Source organism: Gekko japonicus, unplaced genomic scaffold (genome assembly GCF_001447785.1).
Source record: "Gekko japonicus isolate JY-2015 unplaced genomic scaffold, Gekko_japonicus_V1.1 scaffold2340, whole genome shotgun sequence".
Lineage (NCBI taxonomy): Eukaryota > Metazoa > Chordata > Lepidosauria > Squamata > Gekkonidae > Gekko > Gekko japonicus.
This window is the reverse complement of record NW_015170345.1, coordinates 247,047-260,420: the sequence shown is the minus strand read 5'-3', so window position 1 is coordinate 260,420 and position 13,374 is coordinate 247,047. Positions and strand designations below refer to the sequence as shown.

General features: G+C 44.4%; 1 protein-coding gene across 1 annotated transcript in view; it reads left to right on the top strand.

The window, feature by feature from the left end:
• LOC107116292 (deleted in malignant brain tumors 1 protein-like) overlaps positions 1-13,374 on the top strand; it is a 149,372-nt gene that overhangs the window by 20,808 nt on the left and 115,190 nt on the right. The window contains 1 exon segment of the mRNA XM_015418191.1: positions 10,542-10,674. Coding sequence (XP_015273677.1) covers positions 10,542-10,674 — 133 coding nt within the window.

Sequence of the window (13,374 nt, the reverse complement as noted above, 5' to 3'; positions counted from 1 at the left end):
GTAAAGAGACTTCTTTTAAAAAGTGGAAGGTCTGCTCCAGTGAATTGAACAGGAGGGACCACAGGCTCTGGCAAAAGAATGTAAATCAATAATTAGGCATGCAAAAAGAAATTTTGAGAAGTGTGTTGTTAAAAGCATCAAGATAGATAATAACATTTTAAAAATATATCTGAATCAGGAAACCAGCCAGAGAAGCAATGGGGCCTTTGGATGACAAAGGAATAAAGAGATTGCTAAAGGAATATGGGATGATGGCAGAGCAGCTCAATTGCTCTTCTGCTTCTGTGTTCACTGTGGAAAGTGTGGGGTATGTACCCATGACACAGCATCTATTTTCAGGAAGGGAGTGTGAAGAACTGAGTCAAATTGAGGTGAACAGAGATAAAGTTCTAGACCTGCTGGGAAAATTAAAATCCAATAAGTCTCCAGGTCCTGATGGCATACACATGAGAGTTCTTAAGGAACTCAGATGTAAGATCATTGATCTGCTAACCCATATATGTAACCTATCACTAAATTCAGCCACTGTACCAGAAGACAGGAGAGTAGCATATGTGACAACAATTTTTTAAAAGGGATCTAGAGGGTACTCAGGAAATTACAGGTTAGTCAACCTAATATCTATCCCAAGCAAATTAGTAGAAACCATAATAAAAGAGGTTAGGCACATAGAGGGACAAAGCCTGCTGAGAAATTAGCACGGCTTCTGTGAAGGGAAGTCCTGCCTCACCAGCCTTTTGGAGTTCTTTGAGAAAGTGAACAAGCATTTAGATAACAGTGACATGGTAGACTTTATATACTTGGACTTTCAAAAGGCTTTTGACAAGGCACCTCACCAAAGACTCCTGAATAAACTTAGCAATCATGGGATAAGAGGATGGATTCTCTTAGGGATTAAAAAGTGTTTAAATGACAGGAAGCAAAGAGTAGTAATCAATAGACAGTTCTCACAATGGAGGCAAGTAAGCATTGGGGTCCCACTAGGGTTGCTAAACCACCTGGGGTGGTTTATTGGGGCCTCTACCTGCCGGTGGCCAGCTAGCCGCCGTGGAAAAGCCCCGCCCCCAAGCCCCAACACCCACAGCCACCCCTCTCCCATCTACCTTGAGAGAGAGGAGGGAGAGGGGTGCGTAAGGGGGAAATGCCAGCTCCCTAAGTGCAGGAAGCTGGCGTTTCCATAGAGGAGAGAGAGGGGCGTGCGGGGAGAGAAACGCCAGCTCCTTTAAGTACAGGAAGCCAGTGTTTCCCACGTACCCGATCTCTGTCGGGTGCACGGGGGGGGGACGCCAAATCTCTGCACTTAAAGGGGCCCCTTTAAGTGCAGCGAGCTGGCGCCACTGGAAGATAGGGTGGGCAGCTGGGGGTGACATCCACAACATGACATCATCACGTTGGGGATGCCCCGCGCACTCCAGAAGTCCCCCGCTGGGGGTGAAGATAGGACTTGGCAACCCTAGGTCCCACACAGATTGGTATTGGGGCCACTACTGTTTAATTCATTCATAAATGATCTGGAACTAGGGGTGAGTATTGTAATACCCAAGTTTGTAGATGACACACAATTATTCAGGATGGTGAAAACCAAGGCTAACTGTGAAGAGCTCCAAGAGGACCTCCACAAACTGGGGTGGGTGGGTGATAATTTGGCAAATGAGGTTCAGTGTTGGGAAGTGTAAAGTAAGGCACATTGGGAGGGGGGGAAATCCCAACTTCAAGTATAGACTAATTGGGTTTTGCTGAGTTGCTGAGACTGAGAGGGGAAACGGATCATGGGGTCATAGTGGATAGCTCAGTGGAAATGTCAACCCAGTGTGCTGCAGCAGTGAAAAAGGCAAGTGCTATGTCAGGGATTATTAGGGATTGAGAATAAAATGGCAATACTGTAATTCCCCTGTATAGATCTATGGTGCAGCCTCATTTGGAACTCTGTGTGCAGTTTTGGTCACCGTATTTCAAAAAGGACATTGCAGAACTGAAAAAAAGTACAGAGGAGGGCAACCAAGACCATTAATGGGTGGGAGCATCTTCCCTATGAGGAAAGGCTGAAGAGTCAGGAACGTTTCAGTTTAGAAAAGAGACGACTAAGGGGGGACATGATACAGGTTTTTAAAATTATGCATGGAGTGGAGAGAGTTGATGAAGATAAGTTTTTCTCCCTCTGTCAAAATCCTAGAACGCAAGGGCATCCAGTGAAACTGATGGGCAGTAGGTTCAGGATGGACAAAAGGACATATTACTTTACACAGAGAGTGATTAAAATGTGGAATTCACTGCCAGAGGATGTAGCGATGGCCACAGAAATAAACAGCTTTAAGAGGGGATTAGATAGATTCATGGAGGATAAGTCTATCAGTGGCTACGAACTATGGCTACTAAGGGGAACTTCCACGTTCGGAGGCACTAAGCCTCTGTATCCCAGAACCAGGAGGAAACATCAGGGGAAGGTCTCGGCCTCTATACTCTGTTGTTGGTCATCCAGAGGAACTGGTTGGCCACTATGTGAGACAGGATACTGGACTAGATGGACCACTGGTCTGATCGAGGTTCAAATCCCCATTTTGCTGCAGAGGTTTGCAGGGTGACCATAGCCAGTCATATACACCAAGCCTAACATACCTCACAGAGTTGTGCTGGTGTTAAAAGGGAATAGAATTATGTAAGATGCTTTGTGTCCACATTGTGGAGGAAGGCAGGGTACAAATGGAGTAAATAAACAATAAATATAGCTGAAAACTGGGGAGGGAAATGTAGATTGGTTGGTGAATGGGAAGGAGAGAAGGAGAAGGCTAGGATATGGGGGTTGCAAGGAGGAGGGAAAGATTTTTTTAAAGAGGAAAATATGAATATATATTTTTAAAAGTGAAACCTAAAAAGGGGGGGATTAATCCCCCACCATGATATAAGATTGTCGGGAGGGCGCTCTCAACCTCCTCCTGCCTATGCAGGAAGTTACCCCCATTGCTCAAGGGGAGACAGGGAAAACGGACCCCGACCTTTCCCCGGAGGTTCGGGAGTACTGGCCAATAAACCCCAAAGGGGAGATGGGGCCTCAAAAGGGGGACGGCGGGGACGCGGGGGTGATTGGGCCCGGCGACAATATTGTGACAGAGAGAGAGAAGGGTGGGAAATCAAGATGTTCTGAGAGTTCAAAGGAGAAACCAGTCTATTGGTGGAGTCACTTTAAGAGTTGGGTGGTGGGCTCACGCTGTGATGTAAATGAAGCAAATAAAATGGCCATCAGGTGTACCCAGGGAGCAGGAGAGTGTGGAAGCTGTGAGAGAGACAGAGAGGAGTAAAGTAACTCCTACTCGTCTAGTAGCCCACACGGCTGAAAGAGAGTCGGTGTAAACTCTCAAACGGCAACTCTGAGGGGAACCCGGCCAAAGAGCTTCCTGACTATCACACTGGAGCTAACCCACGACCCAAATCTCCCTCCAAGGCAGCGGGAGGCTGACAAAGATCATAAGAGAAATCTTTTTCATGTGAGTCAAACATCTTCTCCATATCTTCTGTCTCCCAGTCAAGACTGAGTTACTTTCCTCTGTCAGCTATGTTTTTCAGTGATCGTCACTCCTTTTCCCTGATGACAGTGCATCACTAGCATTGTTCTTGTGAATGATATAGATTTTTGGTATCCTTATCTGTCCAGCTGGAAGCCAAAGAAAAGGACATTGTTAGTTGCATTCCTAACACAATACTTTGCTCCCCGTGTATGGGTAATCATCAGGGAAAGTGACTCTGGTTATAAGTCCCAGCAGTGGGGTTGTTGTTGTTGTTCAGTCGCACAGTCGAGTCCGACTCTTCGCGACCCCATGGACCAGCTCCCGCCAGGCCCTCTTGTCTTCCGCTGTCCTCTGAAGTTTGCTCAATTTCATGTTCGTTGCATCTATGACACTGTCTAACCATCTCATCCTTTGCCGTCCCCGTCTTCTATGACCTTCAAAAAAGCAGTGGGATAGCACACCACAAAGTATCAGTTTAGGCTGTAACTCTGAATACAGAGGTTTCATTGAATTTTTATGGTTAATAGCCAGGGGTCATTTCGTAGAAAAAGAGCTAGGGGGACTCATTAGCATAACTCATTAGCATATGCCACACCCCCTGACATCACCGGAAGTGTGTCCTCCCCACAGCCGGCGGGGTTAATAGCCATTGTTTGAGACTTTTCTCCTTCCTTTGTTTCTGTCTGTCATTCTGAGAATTTTTATTTAGAGATTTTGGGGGGGAGTGAAAAAACAAAGAAAATAATATGAACCATTTAGTCTAAACATTTAGAACACTTTCACAAAGGATTAAGATTTCTGCACTAAGTACCTTCCGTTCTGGCATACTTGAGCAGGGCCAGACTGCAGACTTGCATTACAACAACTGATCTCTGTAAACATGCTTAGGAAATATTTCAATATTGATATAATAGAAAGTCTAGCAAATGTCAAAACAGTTGAGAAATGTAATGGATTCAAACATTTCCCCATCAAGCAAGGTCTGCAATACAAACAGAAGGTGATTTTCAGGGATATTCCCTTCTCTTGACTCCTTCCTGGTAATGAAAGTTCAAATCCAGTATAATAATGTTGCTCGTATAAATTCAGCACTACAGAGAATCAGTTCAAAACTTGCATAGATTGAGCTACTACCTTTCAGTTTAGGGTATTTGTACTGGGCAGACATTGTTTGGTTTTATGTCTCTCCTTGATTCATGGTCTTCTAGATAAAAAAGGGAAAATAACAAATCATATGGCTGCATTCAACCACTTCTGTCTCTGCAGCCCTTAATTTGTATAAGGCCAAAACTTTGGCTCAACTGCTATATGGACATTCTCAGGACTGCTTATGTTTTTTTCTTCAAGAAAGAGTACAATCAAGGTTTTTAAGAGCCATTCTACCAGTCCCTAGATATGTATCCAATGCTTGGATAAGACTCGAGACAGGTATTATAAGGGTTGAAGCTAGGGTGCATATCCTATCCATCTATATGTGGTTAAAAGGTCATCTTAACCCTCAAGGCTGGTTCCCTTTGATACTTCAAGATAATTATCCATCTTATTGGCTCAAGGCTGTTCAAAGACATATCAACAGAATTGGATTCTCTCCACCGGTACTCTTATCTTGTGGAACTGAAGAAGCAAAAAAGCTAATTAAGCAGAGAATTGAAGATATAGAACGCCAGTCTGACATTTCCAGCATACCAAACCTTACTGCACTGTCAAGTGTCAAATATACTCTTGTGCCGGCAGCTTATCTGGCTTCTTTGGAAGTAAGCAGTTTTAGAAGGGTGTTCACCCTGGCAAGGAGTTCTGCACTCCCCTCTGCAGTGCTTGAAGGCAGGTATAAGAAAATCCCCTACCTAGAAAGGTTATGTACATGCCCATTGAGGGAGGTTGAGTCCATTGAGCATATGTCCTGTAGTTGCCTGTATTATAAGGAGGCTCGTTTGGAGATTATTACTCCGTTGCTGGATAAGATTCCTGGGTGCACAAACAAAGCCAGGCTTGACTGCCTTTTATCTGATAAGAACTCTAAGATCAGTTATCATGTAGCTAGATTTTGTGCGCTGATACTGAGGTTACGGAAACTGTATTTTAATTAGGTTTTAAACTCTAATCTTTTTATTCTGTGTGTTCATAAAAACTTTTATTATAACTGTATGTATATGGCTGGTCGAGCAACCGTAATATATTCTGACTGTCTGAGGCAACTCAGATTAAGTTACCATGTCTGTATGGGCTATTGAAGGTACTAATGGCCTGAATTGCAATAAAATTGAATAAAACACACATATGCATGGGCACACACACACACACACAAATGCAAACATACAGAGAGAGAGAGATGCTGATATAACTGGGAGATATGCCAACACCAAGATATGCCAATACCATATTGGCAGCAGGCAATACAATCCCATCTCCAGTACAGAACTGGGCAGTGTCAGGAGCATGTCAGGGGAGGAACATTAGTCAGTATTCTAAACTTCCCAAAGCCTGTGTCCCACCACCAGCATTAGCATCATCTTATACCAGCAATAACCCTGGCATAACTGCAAAACTTCCTACAGCAGTCAAGGTGAGTGGAAATATAAATGTTCCTCCCCTGCCTCCCACCTGGTTTACAGTGAGGCTTAGGATACCAAGCTAAGTCTTCAGACTATCACAGCTGTCTCAGGCACCATGTAAACCTCCAAAGATCTGATGATAAGGTGGTAGCATCTCTCTGGCTTCCTGTTGGGCATAATTAGAACAGACAAGGAGGAACATTGGGTGATAGGAACTCTGTAGAAAGGGCTTTGAACAGAAAGGGAGCACTTTGTGTGATGTCGTACCAGTGCAACTCCATACACATAACTGTGGGGCACAGGGAGTACAATCAGGGTGACTACCATCTATCCCACTATAGACATTGCTACTACTGGCCCAATGCTTATAGTGATCATTTCCATATCAGAGCCCCATGGAGCTGCCCAATAGACAGTGCTGATAGAGTTGCAATGTACCTGCCTATGATGCATGTCCAATTGTTGGTTCAACACATACATCCAGCCACCCAAGAGGTGCATCCCACCATGTAGGAACCCTAAAGGGGATGAGAGAACTTTGAGAGTGCCACATGCCCAGTTGCTGAGACCACTTGCTGTTTGGAACATCACTCATGGTTATCCTTGTGTCATCCAACAACGGTAGATGTCAAGATGGACTCAAGAGGGACTCCATTCACAGTGCAATGCCAACCACTTGCCAGGTTTGCAACACTGAGAAATGTGGAGTGCCACAGGGGGCAATTCTCCAATATTGTTTAATATCTATATGTACCCCCTTGCTCGGCTGGTCCAGGGGGGTGGGGTGGGCTCTCACCAGTATGCTGATGGCATCCAGTTCTATCTGTTGATGGATAGATGGCCAAACTCCACCACCAGATAATTTTGGACAGTCACAGGGCATTAGGGACTGTGGATGGATGGGTACAGCAGAGCCAGTTGAGACTAAATCCAACAAAGACAGAGGTAGAGACAGGTAGCTGCGTTAGTTTATGTTTATTTTTCCTTTCACACTGTTATCCCCTTTTAAAGCACCTTGCCGTGTCTTGTTTTTCCCTGCCCCACTGTTGTTTTAATAAACCCTTTTTGTGTAATCATTTTCTCTGCCTGGGTCAATCACGCCTGCATGTTCTCGGCTGAAAAGGGGCTTGGGAAGGTACCCTGGGCCTCCCAAGGGACCATAAATCCAGGGTGGTGGTGGTGGAACCCAAAGACCCCTCTGGGGTCATGACCAAGGCCAAGGCCAAAGAGCCTTGGGGTGATCCTGAATGCCACATTTTCAATGGAGGCCCAGGTCATCCCCCTTGCCCAGATTATTCTAGGGATGGGCTGGGTGGTCGTCAGTCTGCAGATGACACCCAGCTCTGTCTATTAATGGACAGCCGCTCGGACACGGCCCCAGGAGATCTGGAGGAGGCGTTACAAGCGGTGGCTGGGTGGCTGCAACAGAGCCGACGGAAGCTAAATCCATCTAAGACGGAGGTCCTGCAGCTGGGTCGCGGGGGGCTGAGTCAAGGAATCAGGATCCCAACCTTCGACGGGGCTCCATGGGTGCTAACATCGAGGGTGGAGAGCCTGGGGGTGTTCCTAGATGCCTCCCTTTCCACGGAGGCCCAGGTCACCGCCACTGCCAGGTCTGCCTTCTTCCATCTGAGACAGATCAGGCAGTTGGCCCCATATCTCACCCCCGGGGACCTAGCGACAGTGACCCTGGATTATTGTAACTCTCTCTAGAACCTGATCCGGAAACTCCAGCTGGTGCAGAATGCAACACTGCACTTGCTGACAGCATTGTCTGTGTGGGCATGCATTCAGCCAGTGCTACGCCAACTCCACTGGCTACCAGTGGAGTACTGGATCCACTTCAAAGTTATGATGTTGACCTTTAAAGCCGTACACAGCCTGGGACCAGCATACCTTCAGGACTGTCTCTCCTGATATATGCCCCGGAGAGCCTTGCGGCCTGCAGAACAATATCTATGAGTAGTTCCTGGCCTGAAATATGCCCACTTAGTCTCAACCAGGGCCAGGGCCTTCTCTGCCCTGGCCCCCACCTGGTAGAACACGCTCCCAATTGAGATCAGGGCCCTGCAGGACTTGCTACATTTCCTCAGGGCCTGTAAAATGGAGCTGTTCTACCAGGCCTTCAGTTGAGCAGGTGGATGTCTCCACCATCTCAGCCTTCCCTGCCCATAGTAGGCTTGCAGATGCCTACTATCCTGTTAACATCTAACAGGAAGCATATTGGGCTGCTCTGGAGTAATGTTATGTTTCTTAGCTGTCGTTCGTTTTATTTAACTGGTTCTTAAGTATATATCCACTGTATTTTATTTCTGTTCTTAGCCACCCTGAGCCCACCATGGGATAGGGTGGGATATCAGTACAATAAATAATAAATAAATAAAATAATCACTAGGTCACTGGCAACATCTCTAATGTAATACAAATGTCCCCCTGAGAACTTAGGTATTTTTAAAGCTGCACAATTTGTTTAATGTAGCATATATGTGTTACGAAACTAAGATAATATTTTAAAAATTAGTAACATCACCCCCTACTGTATATTTGTAATTTACTTTGGGGGGTTGCATTCATTCACAGGTACATTGTGGCTGCCTTTTATACTCACTATTAACTCCGAATGAAGTCAGGAAGGAAGTTACCCACTCTTATTCCCAGAATACAGTAATCCCATTGTCCTATACAGCACATAACAAAGAAGGGAAGAAAGCAATTTCTGTTGTAAGGAATGTGACACAACCAACAGAATTCCTGGAAGCTCCATCAATGTTGGTTTGAATTTCCACATGCAACCATGTTCTGTTTCATCAGATGCACTCACGGGGAAGGAAATACAGCCACTCCAGTCACATCATGCACATGTTTTCCACAGCTCACTTGACACAAGTGAGGATGACAGAACACCAGCTTCACAGGAAGGGTCTGCTAAGGAGTGGTTTGGGCATGGGTTGTCCTTATCCCTACACTCTGGGACCTGCACTCTTGTTAGGGGAGAGGTCTTGGGTGAGTATAAATAGCAGCCACAATGTAGACTCACCCGCAGTTGCGTCTGATCACACAGTGATGGGCTGAGCCTGCAGCAACAAAGGTGTGTGTGATCTCACAACGGTGGGTCTAATTCCTCTGGAGGGAATAGCCTCGCTTCCCCTCTGCTTCAACTGGTGCATGTGACCGCAAAGGAAAAATGAGCTCCTGACATGTCCTAAGGGCTTCAGGGCATTTCAGACAGAAGGATTAGTGGTTATTCTATAGTACACTTTTCTATATATAAAATCATTCCAGGGAAATACAAACAGGTGGCTTCATTCTCTACGGGTGCATTCAGACAGGGCATTTGCAACGGTATAGGTGCCGGTTGGAATCGGTGTACTTACCGGCGTTCACACGGCGAACATCTGCCTTCCATCCCTAACCGTTGCAAAGAGCTTTACACCATTGTATTCTGCCACTAGGTCCCCAAGTAGTGGTATCCAACCCCTTTCCCCCCCCCCCCCCGTCTGATCGCTCTCCAACTTTGTAGAGCCACTTCCGTTCGGAAGCCCGAGGCTTCTGATTTTCGCCCACTATTTTTTTTTTAGGTCGGCGATATGCGCTTGGGCAAAACTTTGCCCCGGCGTTTGTTTAAAAAAAAAAAAGGCCCTTAGTTTAACTTTTAGAGGAGTCTGGGACCTCAGGGAGGCCACTTTGCTCTTTAAACTTTAAAGGTAAGTCCTTACCTTTAAACTTTAAATGTAAGACGGGGTGTTTTGCGCATGCGTGAAGATCGCCATTCTGTGGATGGCTGCCTATGCGCATGCGCAAACTAAGTTTAAAAAAAACCACACCGCCGATGCCCGCTGTGTGTGGATGGGCGTATTGCGATGTGCTGCGCAGTCAGGAGGTGAGTGTGATCGCGTTTCAGCTGGTATAAACTGCACCGGTTCCAACCGGTACAGTTTATGCCGGTTGAAATGCCCCGTCTGAACGCAACCTACAAGAACTATCAACTCAGCCTATCAAAAGCCTTTCCAATAAGATGACAAGGCCAGCAGGGGATCATGCATATGTTCCTAAGCAGCATTAAAGTCAATCTGTTCCACCAGTATTTTCGTTGCACTTGACACAGTTGATTCTTATCTTTCCATTCCAAGAAAAGAATACTTTACTTCTGGAGCAGGAAATGGATTTTGAAAAGCTTAAAATAACAAAAAGGTAGCTTTAATGTAAGCAGAGAATTACTGGGCAGGGGGAAGAAAATCTCATTGAGTACGTCTTTCCTTTATATCGAGATAAAGATATCAAATTGCATGGCACACCCCTTCAGTTCTTTTACACTATATATTGTGAGGAATGTTTCATTAGCTTTGCAGATAATATAGTAAAATGGATTCCATGCTGATTTTTACTTGGTTTTTACTGTTGCATGGAGGATGCCTATGTACATTAGGTAATATTAATCTACATTTTCTCATTTTCTTTCTTGTTCTCCTCTGTATGCTGTTTACAGATGCAGACATGCATGCATGGAGCTTCTTATAAGCTGCTAGTGAAAGCTATTGAAAAACTGTTGCAAAAGAGTGTATTAAAGATAGCATACATATTTAGGACTAAACCAAATGCCAAGTATGCAGACAGTGCAGGCACGACTTATCCTGAATATATCAGAACCCTGTCTGAAATGAAGTGTTCAGAAGTCTATTTGTTTTGCAGTGCCATCTGAAAAAGAGTTACACTTTGAAGGCTGTGACTCTGTGCTTCTGATGGCACTGCTGAAGGTATAAACTGAAGAGCTTTGGCTAAGTTTAAGAGGAAAAGTAAGACAGCATTATGAAATAGAAGGAAATGCAGAATTTCCCTTACAGTGAGGGACCCTGGCTTAACATTGTCAGGATCCAAACTTTAAAGGAAAGTTGACTTTTCTTCTTTAGAATCATATCCATAGCCTACTTGGATTTGTGGATCAAGTGACAGTATTCTTTCGTTCTTGTCCTATGGTACATGGCTGAACTGCTTAAAGAACTAGCAGTTTCAGATTTGCCTAGTTTATGATGTCAGTTTTAATTTACTTAAGAAACTCTTACACTCCTCAGTTTTTGTTTTGGTGGTTTTGTCTGTCTGTTTGGTTTTTTGTAGTTCCTGTGCCCTAGGGCTTTTCTCTGAGGCAGCATTACCAGGCAGAACTTTTGAGAGTGCACCAGAACAGGTGTTGTATGAGGAGAGTGCATTTTCTCTTTATGTCCATTCATATGTTGTCCTAGGTGGCCAGGGGAATCCTGTTATGGCTGAGGTTGGGGGTTTATTGGGCAATTTTGGGGAACTGGAAGGAGAGAGATGCCTAAGGAAATGAATAATATCAGAGTGTTGCATGGATTAGGGAGGTATGGCAGTGGCCCCTAATAGCATTCTTGTTCACCTAGGGCAAGCGGGTCAGCATCTGTCCCAATCCTGACAGCACCCAAGGAGGCCTAGTGAACTTATGAAGCCACCCCATCTTTCCTCCTGGGTTGGACACCATGAGAAGACAGCTGAGCCCTTCCAGTACAGCAGCCAGGGATTTTTTTTTCTGGGGGAATGCACCAGAATGGAGTTCCGGAACCTCTTTGACAAAATTATTTTTAAGATGTTTAAAAGTTCATGAGTTTTAATTATACAGGTTAAAAACTTCATGTCCCTCTTGAGAGTTCTGGCACCTCTTTAAAAAAAATAATAAAAAGCCCTGACAGAAGCCTTATGCTGCATTCTTTCATATGGGTGGGGACAAAAACAACTCTCACTTTCAGATGGCAGGAAGTGTTATTCCCTTTGTTTCAAATGGAAACCCAGTGCAGAGTCCAGCCATTGACCCCCTCTGAATTGGGACAAAATTATCAAAAGATTCCCTCATCCAAGAGATTCGTCTTCCCAGTAGTAGGCAGATAAGAAAGTGACACTATTTTGGATATATGAATATATGGTATATGGGGTATATGAATCCTCACTTAGAGTATAGATACTTAGAGGGTAGGGGGTTGACAAAAATGTTCTTATCTTACAGCGCTTCATTTCTCTATATTTCTCCCCTAACCCAGCTGACTTATTTCATTTACAATATAATCAATAAAATTCCACTTACAGTATAATCAATAACATTTAAAATATTAAAAATTTAACTAAAATGGTGATGCAACTTTCTGTTAGCTCCATCAGCTGGATAGTTGGCAATCATAAACAATGGGATAAAAGGACAAGTCCTCTTGTGGATCAAAAACTGTTTAATTAATAGGAAATAGAGGAAAAATAGGAAATTTTAACAGTGGAGGGTGATAAGCAGGGATCAGTACTCGGTCTGATGCTTCTTCTTATTCATTATTTGGAGTTGGGAGTAAACAGTGAAGTGGCTAAATTTGCGGATGACATGAAATTGTTCAGGGTGGTGAAAACCAGGGAGGATTGTGAGCCACTCCAAAGGGATCTGCCAAGGATAGGCAAGTGGGCGTCAATGTGGCCTGATCCAACATTGGCTTCTCTTATGTTGTTTATGTTCATTAGGGCCACTTTGCAGGGCTCCTTTGCAGGGGAGGTCATGTGATTGGATGTCCATTGCCTCAACCTGGAGCCTGACTAGGAAAAAATATTATTCAAATAATAGACTGCAGTGAGATATCTTGCCTCCTTCCCCCTTCCATCTAGCCTGCCAGCATACCAACCAGTACAAACAAAAACTTTGTCCCTGTTTAGCTGATGCAATACAGGGATTGAAATGGTTTACATAAGCACAGCACATAAACCAGAAAGTCCTTCCAGAGCCACTGAAACTGGCAGAAAGTAGTACTGCTACGCACAGAAACATGAAATAGAAAAATCCTGTTTAACAGCAAGATTCTGTTCTAGGTGGATGATGTCTTTGTCACACATGTAACTGATAAGCCATTTGATCCCCTTAACAGACCTCCCACTGCCTAGGGAAATAGGGGGAAATCCCACAGTCTGATCTGACATTTTTCAGTGTTAGAAATAATTATGTTTGGATTATGAACATTTGTAATAACTACAAGCACTGCTTCTATTATTTGGAGGGGGATAGCCCCCCCATGTGTGTGGTAGAGCACATTGCTGTAGTTGGTATACAAAATTATCTGAACCATATCCCTTTTGGAGTAATGTGGATGAAGCCGGTTCAGAAGTGTAGTCTAGTAAAAAGCACTCCCGGCCAGGAATTGAACAGCAAAGTGAGAAACTCTAGACTACGCACCTTATTCCTCTTCTAGGTCAGGCAAAACTGACATTCTTAGACTGATTATAATAATGCAAAGCTGGGGCATTTTTCGTGTTTGTAGAAATATCTGGCTTCTCTGTTCATG